Here is a 17,142-nt window from a genome sequence, read left to right as displayed (position 1 = left end):
GACTTCAACTCCCAGAATTCCTCAGCCAGCGTGCCTGGCTGAGGAATTCTGAAAGTTAAAGTTCACAAGTCATAAAAGGGCCAAGTTTGAAGACCACTGCCTTATTTCCATGTTCCATCAACTCTGGAGTTCTGATAAACCCATCTCCCAAGCTGTTTTTCCAGACCAAGTAGGTCTCTTGCTTGCAGCTTCCTACTGGTTTGCTGGGCTGGAATGTTTTTTCACATTGCCAGGATACCACTGATCTTTAGCTTGCAAAATGGAGCTGATGGAAAGTAGGTGCTTTGTCTCCAAGATAGAGCATAAAGACTGGAACAAAGGCTTTCCTCCATGGGATAGGGAGATTTAATCATTGCCTTGCTGCCTGAAAAGATGGAACCAACTCTCTGTGGATGACTCCATCTACAGCAAGGTTGTCATGTGACGCGACATATCGCGACTCTTTGCATTGCCGGCAATGGGGTAGGCACAGCTTCGGTATGACGAAACCGGCTCACGGGCCAGCAGTTTGACACCCCTGATCTATAGTGACTAAGAGTGCTTAGATTTTACTAAGTATTTTGTAGTACAACATGAAAGAAGACTTGGAACTCTTATGCATAACACTAGCACAATTTAAGTGATGTCATCCTTATTTGGATTCAGGCCATATTGTCAAGAATGAAAAGGGGTTGACACACATTTTCCTTTCAAGGAGTATTTTTCTAAGACATAATTCCAATTACAACAGCAAGTTCTTCCAAATGATAATTGAATCCCAGAAAAATACCTTGCAATATGACAATTATTTGCTATAAAAGATAAAATGGAAACCAGTAGAAGTGAAAACATCTTATTTTTAGAATTCTACATGTAAAGAACTACAAATGGCCAGAATGCAACAACTGAGATAAAATATTTTCCAATATTCTTTGAAATACTTAATATAAATGTTAAAGAACTTACTTACACTCCAAATAATTCCAGCATCATCATATATGATCTCAGATCATGCTCTATGTTCTAGCTTTGTTCACTTTCCCCATTAAGCATTACCTTAATTTCAACCATATCTAACTCTATAAAATTTGGAGATATTTCCCCCACATAGTTCAAGGAAAGAAAGCTGTTGATGACCTGCCCTTTAAAATACTGAACTTTGGGAAAACAAATTTCCACAAAAGTTCTCTCACAAAAGAAAGCCAAAATGGAGAAGCCATATGTGAAAAACTGTGATTCAATAGCTCGTAGAACCACTTTTGGTGGCAATAACTTTTAAGTAATTGTTTTCTGTATTTATCAGTCTCTTACATCACTGTGAAGGAATTGTGACCCATTCTTCTTTACAACTTTGCTTCAGTTCATTGAGGCTTGTTGGTATTTTTTTTTTTTATGCATAGCTCTCTTGGAAGTTCCACCAGAGCATTTCAGTCGGGTTGAGGCCTGGACTTTTGGCCACTGCAACACCGTTTTGGGTTTTTTTTCAGCCATTCTGTTGTAGATTGGCTGGTATGCTCAAGTTTATTGCCCTGTTACAGGGCCCAATATCAGCCAAACTTTAGCTGTCAGACATGTGGCCTCACATTTGGCTCTAGAGTACTTTGGTATGCAGAGGAGTTCATGGTTGACTCAATAACTACAAGGTACCCAGATCCTGTCACTGCAAAATAAGCCCAAATCATCAACCCTCCACTACTGTGCTTGATGGTTGATATGGGATGTTTGTGCTGATATGCTGTGTTTGATTTTTATCAAATGTGGCATTGTGCCTTATAGCCAAATATCTCCACTTTGGTCTCATCTGTCCAAAGGACAGTGTTTCAGAAGTGTTTCTTGTGATTAGTTCAGATGCAATTCTGCAAACCTAAGCCGTGCTGCCATGTTCTTTTTAGAGAAGAGGCTTCACCTGGCAACCCTTCCAAACAAAACATACCTGTTCAGTCTTTTTCTAATTGTACTGTCATTAACTTTAATATTTAACATGCTAACTGAAGCCTATAGAGTCTGATATCTAACTCCTGGATTTTTTGCAATTCTGTGAGCTTTGCACAGCCTGACTATGTGGTGGATTTGCTGAGATGTCCACTCCTGGGACAAGAGATCTAAATCCAGCCCACCTTGAATTCCCTTGCTTCTTATCTACTGCCAATTTGCTTTGACTGTCAGTGGTTCAAATTTTTGTAGAAAGCTTAAGCTTGCAATAAACCTTTATATTCTTTTGAACTGCCTGAACTCCTGATTTCTTGAGCTTGATAGCTGTATGTCTCTTTCTCCTCCTTTTCAAGGAATCCCATTCACTCCTATGAAGCTGGCTATTGCTACTCTAATTCATTCTGAAACTGGAAGACAGTATAACACAAGTGTAAAGACAATTCCAGTCACCCAATTACAACTGTTAATGGTTTAAATTAAATTATCATACAAGTCCTTTATACTGTGTTATATTTCTCTTACATTCAGTAGAATAAATGACATAATTAACTTAATTCTTTGGTATATTTCCAATTCTATGCTATTTCTGAAACTACATTTTGAGACCTGAAGTAGAAAACTACGTAGCACCATTGATCTGGATAAACACCAGAGGTACATTAAGGCTTGGAAAAAAGAGACACCAATTTTAAATTTCATATCTGTATTTCAGTAAAACCTACTTGAATACACTTTGAAACAAGAGTACAACAAAATAGAATATACTTTAAATGTTGAATATACAAACTATTATAGTTCATTCTGAACACTGGTACTTTCCTCTAACTTCAACTAAAAAATATACAGGCTTTTAATCTACCTGACAAGAGTTCATGCCAAGCGTGACCTTTCATGTGACAGAGTAAAAGCTGAAATTGAAATGTATGCAGAGATGTCCAGGCGAAGTGGATGATCCAAGCAGCAAGAGGCTAAACAACCTCTGGCCACTCTGACCACAATTAAGAAACCAACAGACTTGATTACCATACAAAATATGTTACAGGTAATTCTATAACAATACTGTGCTAGGTATAAGATTTTTTTTAAAAAATTGTTTTAATAAAAAACGCTTTACACAAACAAGCCGTTAGCTTATTTCAACAAAGGTAACTGAAAATCAGTCTAAGGCTTTTGTTTTAAAATCTGCTTAAGCTGCATGGGACAAAAAAATTCTCTAAGTCTTCAACTTCTTGTAAGAAGCTCTAATTCTTTCCTTATTCACATTCAAGAATACCTAGTAGCAGAGTTTTTCACATAGCACCAGTTGAACACTGTGAGTACACAGTAGTAATTGCTGGTATGCATATTCAAATGCATCAAATGTGTCTTGTGTAACAGTGAGCCTCTTCTAGATGCCCCCTCCATCTACATAAGCCAAGAATCTCGCACAGAACTAGTTTAGTGTTCCATGTCTTAGTGTAACTGGTAATGCAGTGAGCCTCCTGAGTGCACACCCGCTATTCCCTCCGGCTCCAGGAATTTTCTTTCTTCATCAGCTTAACCCCAATTTACAAGAGGCAATTGTGTCAGTGTGTAGATCTAGTTCAATTCCCACTGAAACATGGGACATTATTTTGCTTCCAGTAAATTTCTAATATCTGCATAACTATTAACAATTTTTTAAAAAATCAGTTCTTTCACTTCTTGTTTGTGTCCAATTCCCTGGCTTCCTATGTGTCAGTTTGCTTAATTCCACAATGGTCTACGTCATTAATGTTCACAGCTGCTTTTTTTCATTTTTCGCATGTTACTATTCCTTCTGTTTTCACTTGTACAGGTAGGGCAATAGCTGAGGGTGTACTAACGACGACAACATGAGTGACTGTTTTGGTTCCATCTGCTGGTTTCTCTTCTTGTACTAGTTGCAGGGTCTTAATCTCCCGTTCCTGCTTTAAAGCCACTGCTTCAGATTTGACCTCTGGACTTTTTATAACAGCACTAATTACCCTGGGTGGAGTATGGCTACTTGCCTGCTGGGCAGGCATTGATAATCTCATCACTGGTGTCCCGTGGGCTAAAGATACTGGAGTAAGTGCTCTCACAGCCAGAGGTGTTCCAACTATGTTAATACTTCCTGTCCCTGGCAAACCAGTTTTTGTTTGCAACTGGCATTGCGCAAGTTGTGTAGCAGGGATGGTGATTATTTTTGTAGGCTGCATTGTGATTTTCTCTCCATTTTCAGCAGATGATGGCATCATTGTAGGGATTGTTTGGATAACTACCTTTGGGGTTGTTGCTGTTGGGCTTGTGCTGGTAATCAATGGTGACCCTGCATTTACTGACTGCACTGCAACAGTTGATATTTTCTGTCCCAGAGATGTCATTACAACAGGCACTTGCATAGCCACCCGAACAGTTCTGTTAAATAGATGAAGATAAACACTACATTAAAACCAGAAATCTGTGACCTAGATACATGCTGTAACTAAACAAAAGATCTTTTTAAATAAAAAAAAACAATTATCATATTCTATAAATCTGAAGTAAAGACAAAGGTTTCTTTCCCTACTCCAATTCCAAACTGAATTCTTTGAAGTTTCAGAACTTACTTTATCACTCCTTATTGCTACTAAAATAAAGATAGGATGTAAATCTAATAAATAACAGAACAAAGCAGAACAAAACACTGTCATTTTAGATTACCCCCAGCAGTTTTTATTTTAAGCTGACAAACCCCTAGTATTATAAATTTGTTATAGATACAGACAGACAGACAAAGGCTACAGTTAAAAACCATTTGCCAAAACAGCTTTACCTGAGGCCCAGAACCACACATAGCTCTTCAAAATTATAGATAGGGGCCTAAAGCCCTCCCAAAATTGCTCCAGGGAATCCTCGACTTATGACCAGTCCATGTAACAATTGTTTAAAGTTACAATAGTCTTGGGAAAAGTGCTTCATGACTTGTAAAGCACTTCCAACTGTCAAAAAAAAATTTGTGACTCCTCTGCCACACAGTCACAGGATTGTGAACTGGGCACTTGGCAACCCGTCTGCACTTAATGACCGATTGCCAAGTGCCCAACAATCATTCGATCACTATTTACAATCTTTCCCAGAAACTCAATGCTTTCCATTTCAATTTCAGCAGGGAGAAAACTTTCAGCCCACGAATAGAGAGATACTCGTGTGTAGCCTGCATTGGGCCTCCCAGGGCTCCACCCAGAGTTCTTACCTTATTGCTGTCTCTCCACTATAACACTGAAAATCCTCCCTGCAGAACAGAGAGAAAGGCTCAGCTCAGGAAGGCGAATGGGTGTAAAAGCATACACACACGTAGGGGAAAGAAAAGGCAGAAAGTGGGAAGAGATTACATGCACGTGTGTGTGTGAAAGAGAAGGGATGAATTGGGAGTGAGCAACAATAGCTGAATACAGAGGGGAAAGAAGGCGGGGAAGAGGAAGACTAACTGGACGCCAAAGAGAAAAAGGGTAGGAAAAGGAAGGGGGAGGGGAAGGGAGTGTCACCCTTTGTCACTCTTGGGCTTCCTCCAGCTCTGCCATCCCTTTCCTGCCATCTGGGCCAAAGGCCTACATGCTATTCTTTTTTTTTTGGGGGGGGGGAGTTGGTACCTTCCAACAGTGGCAGCTGGACTCTTGGAAAAAGCAACTGTCTCAACTGTTTCTCTGCTGGGAAATGGGGTTCCTTTCCAAACTCATTCTAGCAAATTCCTGTCATTCCTAAGCATGTGTGGAGGTTTAGCATGCTTGCGTTTCAGAAGGGAGGATTTTCAGCACCGGAGCAGAGAGACAGCAGTTAAGGTAAGAGGAGGCTCAGCACAGGAAGCAAGCGTGATGTATGGTAGGGAAGATTTTCAGCCCCTGAACAGATAGAGACTCAAACATGGCCTGCATCAGGCCTCCCATGATCTCCACCAACCCAAAGCACCAAGCACATCTTGCCTGAGGCTCCATTTAACAGCCTATGAGATTGCTTAACAACCATAACCAGGAATGCTGGAATTGCAGTTGTTGGGTGAAAGGGTCACCTGATGTCTTAATGACTGCTTTGCTCAACAACCAAGATTCTGGTCCTAATTGTGGTTGTTTAAGTTAATGACTAAGGGACGCGGTGGCTCAGTGGGTTAGGACGCTGAGCTTGTCGATCAGAAGGTCAGCAGTTTGGCGGGTCGAATCCCGAGTGCCGCGTAACAGAGTGAGCGCCTGTTACTCGTCCCAGCTTCTGCCAACCTAGCAGTTCGAAAGCACGTAAAAATGCAAGTAGAAAAATAGGGACCACTATGGTGGGAAAGTAACAGCGTTCCGTGTGCCTTTGGCGTCTAGTCATGCCAGCCACATGACCACGGAGACGTCCTCGGACAAGCGCTGGCTCTTCGGCTTTGAAACGGAGATGAGCACCGGCCCCTAGAGTCGGAAACGACTAGCACGCATGTGCGGGGGAACCTTTACCTTTACCTAAGTTAATGACTACCTGTGTAAGAACTTTGAACAATATCAAAAAAGCAAAAAAATAAAAATATCCCTGGAAACAATTATGTAACATATTTGATTTTTTAAAAATAAACAAATCTTAAAATTAATTTTTGCCCCAATTTAGCATAACGTATGGATCTTGATCTAGACCAGTGTTTCTCAACAATAACTTTTGATGCATGGACTTCAACTAGCTGGGGAATTCTGAAAGTTGAAATCTACATATTTTAAAACTGCTGAGGTTGAGAAACACTGACCTAGACTACTCAGTATGTAAATCATATAGCACTAACCTGGGAGCAGTTGTTGCTGAAACGGTAGTTGTGGTGGGAGAACAAGATGACATATCATGTCCAGGTGAGGAGATACTCACTCTGGCAACAGATTTCTCTGATCTTGTGCAGGTCAACTGAGAAGTGCTTTTTCCAGTGCGAGCAGAACTTGCTGTTTTTAAGAGGTTTTCTGCAGACAGTGATACACGTTCCAATGATTTCTCATCAGTGGACATGGCTAAATCTTCACCGCCGCACTCACTTTTGTCATCAATAACAACAATATTTTTGGGCATTTCCTTGAATTGATATACTAGCCTTTGTCCTTCAACTTTTGCTAGAATTCCTCTTTGATAATAGTATCTGAAAGAAGTACAAAAGCATAAAACATTAATCTAAATAAAGTACTTCCATTAGGTTTTTAACCTTTGAGCTCTTTTGTTCATAAAAGTGTTACCTCAATTTTTTCTACCTAAAATTGCGTATCAGTACTTAATTTTAGAAGACAAATGAAATAATATTTTTCTTAGGAATGAAAAAAAGGAATATTAGTTTAAGAACATTAAAAAGGTTGTAGAGAAAGCATGATACCCATTAGTTAAAAAAAAAACTATTTCAATATCACTTTTTTTTTCTTTACCTCAGGGCTCTTCCCATTGTCTCATAGTTCATATCAGGCTTGTTCTTGTGTTTTCCCCACAACTTGGAAACTGCTTTTGAGTCCACAAGTTTAAAAATGCCTTTTTCTCGCTGAGTCCATTTGATATATCGAGGGCACGTATTTTTATCTTGAAGTAAATCCAGAAGGAATTCCCACAAATAGGTTGTATTTCCTATTTGCAAAACATATATTTCAGCAAATCAAAGAGCTAATTACCTCTAAACAAACAAAATCATGCAAATAATAGAGCCAATTATTGGAATAGCATTTAATTGCTATGTTACATAGTATTTTTTATGAAAGCTAGGCATATATTAAATATATTTTAAAGTGGGCAGAAACCAATTTTTTGAAGAACATACTTAAAACTAGTTTTGTTTTACTTATTTAAAATGATAAGGCAGAAATATCCACTGAAAGCTTTCTAGAGTAAGAATTCGCTATGTAATTTTTAGTATTTTTCCAATCATCTAACAAATGCATTTGTAATTTCCTAAATGAACATCCCATATTTTTACATTTGGAATGAAAGCATTATTAATTAATTTCATTTAAAATACTTTTATACATAAATAATCAAATTATAATAAAGAGTAAATGTTGAAATTTGATGTTATTTAAAAGATGTCCTCTCCTGGCCAAAATAGCAAACTAATTAGCATCAAATTTATTAAAACCTTTATCAGAAATATGTATCAAAAGTATACATTATTTAAAAAGCTTATGTATTTCCCAAGAATATCTAATACTAATAACTTCAAGATTAAGTTATCAAATTTTCTTCAAAGCTATATAATCTATTCTTATATCAGCAAAAGAAAGAAAGAAAGAAAGAAAGAAAGAAAGAAAGAAAGAAAGAAATCCAACTCATTTTTAGCAAGATTTCTAAGCAGCAAGCCAAAATGAAAGTCATTCTCAGATCTTTTTTTTAAAAAGCTCCTATTCAGAATATATATGGCTATATTAAGAAACAGCCAAACACGTATGTGTCTTAATGCTACTATGAATTTGAGAGCAGGGGCAGGGAGGATACAGGCTATTCTCTAAATAACTAATGTTTATTAGACAAGATAAAGGTCTAAGTATGTAATGTAATATATGTAATGTAATATATAATATACAAGTCAACACATATCTACATATATGAACCACTTATTTTTAATAAATACACTATATAAAGACCCATTAGCAAAATATTATTTTAATATATCAAAATTTGCAAATGCTAACCAGGGAAATTAGAATAAACTTTGTGGCCAGTAATGTGTCTTCCTCTCATCTACCTAATGGAATGTATCGCCCATAACTTGTTCAACCATCAAAAAACATTAAAACAAATATTACAATCTTAAACAACTTTATTACAGACAGATAGATGATGAGACGAAGTAAATACAATGAGCAACCGAATAAAGCTAATGCACAGATATGCAACCTGTATGCAACAACAAAAAGCCAATACGTAGACTCCCATAGGTGCTTAAAATGAACTGACCAGTAATCTCTCTCTAACTACTAAGCAAAAGGGAGGTCTTATTACGGACAGACTGGTGAATCCATGGACAGATGCCTATCACTTTTGGGCAAAGTGCAGAACAGGTCTGCTTTCAGCTGTATTTTTTTAACTTCTTATTCTGGTCTTACAGTCCTCATATTTCTTGGGAATCTCCCTTCAAACACTAAATAAATCCAGTTCTACTTAGCTTTTCAAGATTAAACAAGACGCTGTCACTCTCCAGGAATACAACTAACAGCAGTACCTTCCCCTCAAATGTCCTTGAAGGCCAAGACAGGAAGATTTCTTACCTGGAGAGATAATGCCCTTGTGACTCTGGATACACAGAAACATGTGCTTCTCCAGTGCCTGTATTACAGAGACATTCATACTAGCTTCATCTCACCACTGTTGCTTACATATCCAAGGCCCACATGACAATTTTACACCTCCCTACTGCTTTACACCTCCCCTGCGATAACCTATAATGCCATCAGGTTCTGCACAGCAGTGCTTAAAATCCATCAGACTTGTACCATAAAACAGTCTTAATGAATACCTAGTACATCATACCAGAGTGCTCTGTTTTGTGTTAGATTTAGTCTGCCACACCTTTAGGCTCTGCTACACCCATCTAATGCTACCCTTCCATTTAGATTTCTTTTAGACTTTTGATTTTTAAATAAATTCTATTTTATATTCTTTTAGCTTTTTATAATAATAATTATGTAGACTGATATATTTTCTAGGTTTTTTATTTGATTGTACCCCTTATGCTCATCTTTGACAGAATTAATAGCAATAAGGAAATAATTTTATTAAGCATATGATGATCAGGATAGGGAAGGGAAAAGAGCTTTAATACCCCTAATTTACAATCTCAATCTAAGTTTAGCCTCTCCATTTTAGAGATCATGAAACAACCTCATTCTACTGGAATGAAAAGGAGACCGCAAGAAAACTTTGCGGAGAATTAGTGGGATGTGGTGGTTATTTTTTTTACTAGAACTGAAAAGACACTGGTTCAAATCCATCCTCAAGCACTGAGGGCCCCTAAGTGACTTTGAGCAAGTCATTTTCTCTCACCTGAACTTACTCTGTTGTTGTAGAATAAAACTGAGGAAGGAGTTGCTATGTACATTATACTGTGCTTCTGAAGAAAAGGAGACACTGATCAATAGTAATAAATACTCTGTAAATATGCTAAATGATACTGTAAATCTTCAGCAGAAGGATCAAAATTTCAACTGAAAAAAAAATCACATTGCCCAATCTATGTATAAATAGAAAGATAAACCAGAAATCAAAACTCTAGCAGTAACTTAGTTGATGGGGGGGGGGGGGGGGGGGAAAGAGCTTCAAAACTCTAAAAGACTGGCTGCAATAGACCTTTATTGTTAGCCATTAATGTTATGGGAAATATGTTTTGCTAAATATTTCACAATATTTAAAATAAAACATAATTAGCGTATTACCTTTGCCCTCTCTTGGCTTCTTTTTTATACCCAAGTCCGGAGATGAACTGGAAATGGTTGATGGTGCTTGAGATTTTGGCTTACGGCCAGCTGCAGAGAACAGTTTATTAGAATGAAACAATCATAAAAAATAGTTTGATTCTTTCTCAGTTTAACAAAAATAAATCATCAAGGCTTATCTTATGCAGCTTTACCAATTCTGAAGCAGAAAGGTTAATATGTCCTACTTGCAATCTAGAGCACTATTCCAGCAGAGCAGGAAAACAGTAGAACACAAGTGCAACCATAATTGTAATCACACTTGTCATTTCAAAGTAAAATTAATTGACATATTCAGTCAATCAAAGACCATTAAGCCTCAACGTGAAAATATTTCTTTTTAAGTAAGCATTTACAATTGTTTACTGGCAACTCAAATCTTTAACCTTTTCCAACAAAATACTAATCAGTGGAAAGCTTACTACTTCAATAAAATATATTCATATTGATATAAAATATCAATATGAATAGACTTTCTATCTAGGCAAATGATCGTATAGAAAATATGCTATGGGCCATTGAACTGTTCTGCTGCTTTTTTCTTGTTATTTTAATTGTCATACAAACATACACAAAATACCTTTCTTTTTTTTCATGGGCTCATGGATTTCTGGAGAAGTTCGTGAAGGAGATGTATCCATTGGTTCAGATTCCTCAGTAGATACTTCCACAACAGTTTCTGTAATTACATCTGGTCTCATTGCAGCATGGATGAACTCTGGAGTTGACACACAAGGTGGAACAAAAACTTCCACTAAAGAAAGCAAATAAATAAATAAATAAATAAATAAGAAAAAATTTTTTTGAACAAATCCAGATTTTTCAAGTTACAAATGAGCTAAATCTATTACAAATTTTGGAAGCATTCCCCAAAGGTGCCAAATACAAAATAAAATTTTTTCATCATTCATCTGCATTCAGTTGCTAGAATACCCAATACTGGGTATTCTGACTTTGTTATATGATACATGGGCCTGATCTGCACTTTTTTAAATCAAAAAGTAATTGTTTTCAGTACTGGAATGTTTGTATACATTACAGTCTGGAAATAACTATGCTCTATGTCAGAGGTCCCCAACCCACAGACCGGTCCTTGGCATGCCAGAAACCGGTCCATGCAAACAAGTGAAGCCCCATCAGCAGGATGCAGGCAACACGTAAAATTACACCTCCTCTGGTCCGCGAAAAAACCTCTCTCCACAAAACCAGTCCCTGGTGCCCAAACGGTTGGGGACCTCTGCTTTATGTGACATTTATTTTATAAATTGAGAGAATTAGGATTTTCTATTGAAATGAACCACAATTGTTGGTTAAATATTTCATCTCAGCTAATTCTTGGATGTTATAGTCTAGTTTGTTCCTCATTAGATATCATTTCCTTACATTTTATAAACTGTGACATTATCACTAAATACAAACCACAAATTGCTTGTTAAGATAATAATGAAACCTACAATGAATATGGATAATTTTAATTTGATGATACAAACAAAGAAAATTAAAACCAAGATATAATAAAATATTTTTTCTACTGGCTTCAGTTAAGAAAACTTGAGATAGATTTATTAATTGATGTATAGATCAATCTAAAAAGATTCTTATTATATGGAATTTTCTGGAAACAGAAAATGTGCAGTATATGTTCCAAACATCTATAATTCATACAGCAATTATGAATTACAGTAAATTGTTTTCATACAGTAATGCAATATTGCACTAGGTAACATTACATATCACATGCAGTATATAATTTGTAGACGAGTTTTAGGAACAAAATTACTTATGCCCTATGAGCAGAAAAGCATAATTAAATATAACCAATTAATATTCCACCCTTCTCATCTGAATTAAGGTAACTTGAAGGTCTGGAAACTGTTTATACTGAACATTACCTAGGGGTTAGCTATATTGTAAAAAGGATAAGACATTCAACTGGTATGATTCACATACCTGGACTTCTAGCATCTCTTAAGCAGGTTGGAGATTCCATATGAAGCAAGGCTTCTGCTGCTTCAATTGTCTTATCTGAACAGTGCACATTGCTGCCATGAACAGATGCTTCCACTGTAAAAAATAAGATATTTGTTTGACAGATATTGTGAGCCACAAGTTTCATATGCCATATGTTATTTATACACATGGTATTAGACAAAAATATACATTAGATATATATTCTCATTTTTTAAGATGGGAGTGTATTACTTTCTTTTACAAACCTCAAAATCTAAAACCTAGTAGTTATCATACTAAGCCAAAACCAAGTCAAACACATTATGGCTTAGAGAAGTAGAAAACTAGTTTACTTAGTTCCAGAAAATTAGACAAAAATGTACATAAAATGTACATAAAATTCTGCATAAAGTTCATTATTCAAGAACAGCCTACTTCATTCAGTCTCCTCCAGAATAAATGAACAACCAAAAAATTTAGTTAGCATACTGTGCAACTGTATGAAAAGGTTGAACCATTCCTGATCAAATTGTATGCTTTAATGAAACCCTAAAAGAGCAGAAGCTGCCATAACTTATGCATGTTACAAACATATACCTTGACTGGGATGTCTAGACTTTTGCAGTCAACTGTTATGTCCAACATTCAATCCACAAGAATATACAAGTACCGTATATACTTGAGTATAAGCCGACTCGAGTATAAGCCGAGACCCCCAATTTCACCCCCAAAAACTGGGAAAAGTTGTTGACTCGAGTATAAGCCGATCCGCGCTCTGCAAGCCTCTGCCGCCAGCAGAGGCTCGATCCGCCATTTTGCAAGCCTGAATACACAGGAATACCCTGTGTGGCCGCGGCTCTCAGGGAAGCCCTGGCTGTCCGCTTCCTCGCTCCACGCTGCCATTCGGGGCCCGCGCGTTCCCCGGGCAAATCGCGGCGCCCAGCAGGCGAGGAAACACGCCCGCTCCAGTCGCCCCCCCTTCCCTCAGGAGACGCGAAGCAAGTGACCGCCCGGAGCTTACCGAGGACTTGCGCGCGGCCGAGGCTTCGGTGCTTCCAGGATCGCGCACACCTCTCCCAAGCCGCCGCCGTCCGGAGACCTGCCGAAGTTTGGGGAGGTGCGCGCGCACCTCCCCAAACCTCCCCAAACGTCGGCAGGTCTCCGTTCCTCCGCGCAGACCTGCCGACGTTTGGGGAGGTTTGGGCGCCTCCCCAAACCTCCCCAAACGTCGGCAGGTCTCCGTTCCTCCTGCCGACGTTTGGGGAGGTTTGGGCGCCTCCCCAAACCTCCCCAGGTCTCCGTTCCTCCGCGCAGACCTGCCGACGTTTGGGGAGGTTTGGGCGCCTCCCCAAACCTCCCCAGGTCTACGTTCCTCCGCGCAGACCTGCCGACGTTTGGGGAGGTTTGGGCGCCTCCCCAAACCTCCCCAGGTCTCCGTTCCTCCTGCCGACGTTTGGGGAGGTTTGGGCACCTCCCCAAACCTCCCCAGGTCTCCGTTCCTCCGCACAGACCTGCCGACGTTTGGGGAGGTTTGGGCACCTCCCCAAACCTCCCCAAACGTCGGCAGGTCTCCGTTCCTCCTGCCGACGTTTGGGGAGGTTTGGGCGCCTCCCCAAACCTCCCCAGGTCTCCGTTCCTCCGCGCAGACCTGCCGACGTTTGGGGAGGTTTGGGCGCCTCCCCAAACCTCCCCAAACGTCGGCAGGTCTCCGTTCCTCCTGCCGACGTTTGGGGAGGTTTGGGCACCTCCCCAAACCTCCCCAGGTCTCCGTTCCTCCGCACAGACCTGCCGACGTTTGGGGAGGTTTGGGCACCTCCCCAAACCTCCCCAAACATCGGCAGGTCTCCGTTCCTCCTGCCGACGTTTGGGGAGGTTTGGGCACCTCCCCAAACCTCCCCAGGTCTCCGTTCCTCCGCACAGACCTGCCGACGTTTGGGGAGGTTTGGGCGCCTCCCCAAACCTCCCCAAACGTCGGCAGGTCTCCGTTCCTCCTGCCGACGTTTGGGGAGGTTTGGGCGCCTCCCCAAACCTCCCCAGGTCTCCGTTCCTCCGCGCAGACCTGCCAACGTTTGGGGAGGTTTGGGCGCCTCCCCAAACCTCCCCAGGTCTCCGTTCCTCCGCGCAGACCTGCCGACGTTTGGGGAGGTTTGGGCGCCTCCCCAAACCTCCCCAGGTCTCCGTTCCTCCTGCCGACGTTTGGGGAGGTTTGGGCACCTCCCCAAACCTCCCCAGGTCTCCGTTCCTCCGCGCAGACCTGCCGACGTTTGGGGAGGTTTGGGCGCCTCCCCAAACCTCCCCAGGTCTCCGTTCCTCCGCGCAGACCTGCCGACGTTTGGGGAGGTTTGGGCGCCTCCCCAAACCTCCCCAGGTCTCCGTTCCTCCTGCCGACGTTTGGGGAGGTTTGGGCACCTCCCCAAACCTCCCCAGGTCTCCGTTCCTCCGCGCAGACCTGCCGACGTTTGGGGAGGTTTGGGCGCCTCCCCAAACCTCCCCAAACGTCGGCAGGTCTCCGTTCCTCCTGCCGACGTTTGGGGAGGTTTGGGCGCCTCCCCAAACCTCCCCAGGTCTCCGTTCCTCCGCGCAGACCTGCCGACGTTTGGGAAGGTTTGGGCGCCTCCCCAAACGTCGGCAGGTCTGCGCGACGTTTGGGGAGGTTTGGGGAGGTGCCCAAACGTCGGCAGGTCTGCGCGGAGGAACGGAGACCTGGGGAGGTTTGGGGAGGTGCCCAAACCTCCCCAAACGTCGGCAGGAGGAACGGAGACCTGGGGAGGTTTGGGGAGGCGCCCAAACCTCCCCAAACGTCGGCAGGTCTGCGCGGAGGAACGGAGACCTGGGGAGGTTTGGGGAGGCGCCCAAACCTCCCCAAACGTCGGCAGGAGGAACGGAGACCTGCCGACGTTTGGGGAGGTTTGGGGAGGCGCCCAAACCTCCCCAAACGTCGGCAGGTCTGCGCGGAGGAACGGAGACCTGGGGAGGTGCCCAAACCTCCCCAAACGTCGGCAGGAGGAACGGAGACCTGGGGAGGTTTGGGGAGGCGCCCAAACCTCCCCAAACGTCGGCAGGTCTGCGCGGAGGAACGGAGACCTGGGGAGGTTTGGGGAGGCGCCCAAACCTCCCCAAACGTCGGCAGGAGGAACGGAGACCTGGGGAGGTTTGGGGAGGCGCCCAAACCTCCCCAAACGTCGGCAGGTCTGCGCGGAGGAACGGAGACCTGGGGAGGTTTGGGGAGGTGCCCAAACCTCCCCAAACGTCGGCAGGAGGAACGGAGACCTGCCGACGTTTGGGGAGGTTTGGGGAGGCGCCCAAACCTCCCCAAACGTCGGCAGGTCTGCGCGGAGGAACGGAGACCTGGGGAGGTTTGGGGAGGCGCCCAAACCTCCCCAAACATCGGCAGGTCTCCGTTCCTCCGGGCCCTGCCTGCCTGCTTCTTTCCGCTGCGGAAAGAAGCAGGCAGGCAGGGCGCGGAGGAACGGAGACCTGCCGATGTTTGGGGAGGTGCGCGCGCACCTCCCCAAACCTCCCCAAACTTCGGCAGGTCTCGGACGGCGGTGGCTTGGGAGAGGTGCGCGCGATCCCGGAAGCACCAAAGCCTCGGCCGCGCACAAGTCCTCGGTAAGTTTTTTTGTTGACTGGAGTATAAGCCGAAGTGGAATTTTTCAGCCCAAAAAGTGGGCTGAAAAATTCGGCTTATACTCAAGTATATACGGTATATTTATAGATGTAGTCCAAGAAGATGTGCCAGTAGTATATAACATATGATGTGGAGTACAAAATCATAATAGTGATGTCAAATAATAAAAAAATAAGACAGTTCAATCAATGCCCTAAGAGACACACACACAAGAAATGTAAAGTTGTACCCTAACTTTCATTGAGAAACCTGTAACGTAGCAACTTCTGGGGAAACCAATGCGGAGCTGACAACTGCAGTGAAAAGAGGAGTTAGTGAATGGATTGGCTCCTTGGAATTTTTCTCCAGATCAAGGAGAGAATAAGGATCAACCACCAGTTTGCTCCACACAGAATTTCCCTGCAGAGAGAAATATTTCCAGCAGGTTTGAGAGCTCTGGGAGTTAGCCATCTTGCCTGAGGTACGATTCAGTACCTTCCTTCAAAGGAACACAGGATGTTCTCTCTTAATTACTTTATTTCCTTATGAAGAACCTTCTGGAAGGCAGGTGAAGGACACGTTACATTAGAACAGGAGACTCTCCTTCCTTGGAAGAAAGAAGTTCTATGTAAATTTAGGGATTAAAAAGAGAAAAAAAACCTTTAATTTTTGAAAAACAGCAAAAGGGAGACCAGAATGTTGATTTTGAAAAGTTAAAGGGATAGATTCACTTGAAAGAATATTTCCTGTGAGGTGTTTCAAAATGTTATAAAAGAATATATGAAGATTTTGAAATTGTCAGAAATCCTTACGTGGAAAGGTTTTGTTGACTGGAAAATAAACAACTGGTAAGAGATAACTTGAAAGTTGACTACAGGGAACCAGAGAAAGCTAACAATTACAATTAAAGAAGAAGCAGACCATTAATACAATAGATCTATTTGACTAGAAGAATCTACGGCTGTTTACAAACAATGAACTCAAAATTACTTACAAGATTGACTGATACTATAACAGAGGATATAGAACAATGTATCTTATTGGATAAAACAGAAACCGATGCCAATTTGAATGTGGATTTATTTATTTATTTATTTTTAAAAAGCCAGATTATAAAGGGGATATGGAAAAAAAGAAGTTGTAGACCTGAAAATGGATTTAAAAATATCAGAAGAGCGATATGGAAAAAGATGCCACAATGGATTTACAAATAAAAGCACCTACAAATAATAAATCAGAAGAGTGATAGGAAAGGCT

General features: G+C 41.5%; 1 protein-coding gene across 10 annotated transcripts in view; it reads right to left on the bottom strand.

Annotated features, from left to right (window-relative positions):
* Positions 1 to 2,597: 2,597 nt before the first annotated feature.
* The window catches only part of ELF2 (E74 like ETS transcription factor 2), a 43,732-nt gene continuing 29,187 nt past the window's right edge, over positions 2,598 to 17,142 (bottom strand). For 8 of the 10 annotated variants that reach the window (XM_081333280.1, XM_081333284.1, XM_081333285.1 and 5 more), the window contains 7 exons: positions 12,276 to 12,389; positions 10,906 to 11,079; positions 10,287 to 10,376; positions 7,296 to 7,488; positions 6,677 to 7,018; positions 5,126 to 5,164; positions 2,598 to 4,308 (listed from right to left, as the gene is read on the bottom strand). In XM_081333280.1, coding sequence (XP_081189406.1) covers positions 3,684 to 4,308; positions 5,126 to 5,164; positions 6,677 to 7,018; positions 7,296 to 7,488; positions 10,287 to 10,376; positions 10,906 to 11,079; positions 12,276 to 12,389 — 1,577 coding nt within the window. In that variant the 3' untranslated portion in view covers positions 2,598 to 3,683. The remainder of the gene's footprint in view (positions 4,309 to 5,125; positions 5,165 to 6,676; positions 7,019 to 7,295; positions 7,489 to 10,286; positions 10,377 to 10,905; positions 11,080 to 12,275; positions 12,390 to 17,142) is intronic. The other 2 variants (XM_081333286.1, XM_081333281.1) reach the window with 1 other exon arrangement.

This window comes from Vipera berus (genome assembly GCF_964194415.1).
Source record: "Vipera berus genome assembly, chromosome: 7".
In the NCBI taxonomy this organism is placed as follows: domain Eukaryota; kingdom Metazoa; phylum Chordata; class Lepidosauria; order Squamata; family Viperidae; genus Vipera; species Vipera berus.
This window is presented reverse-complemented; position numbering and strand designations above follow the sequence as displayed.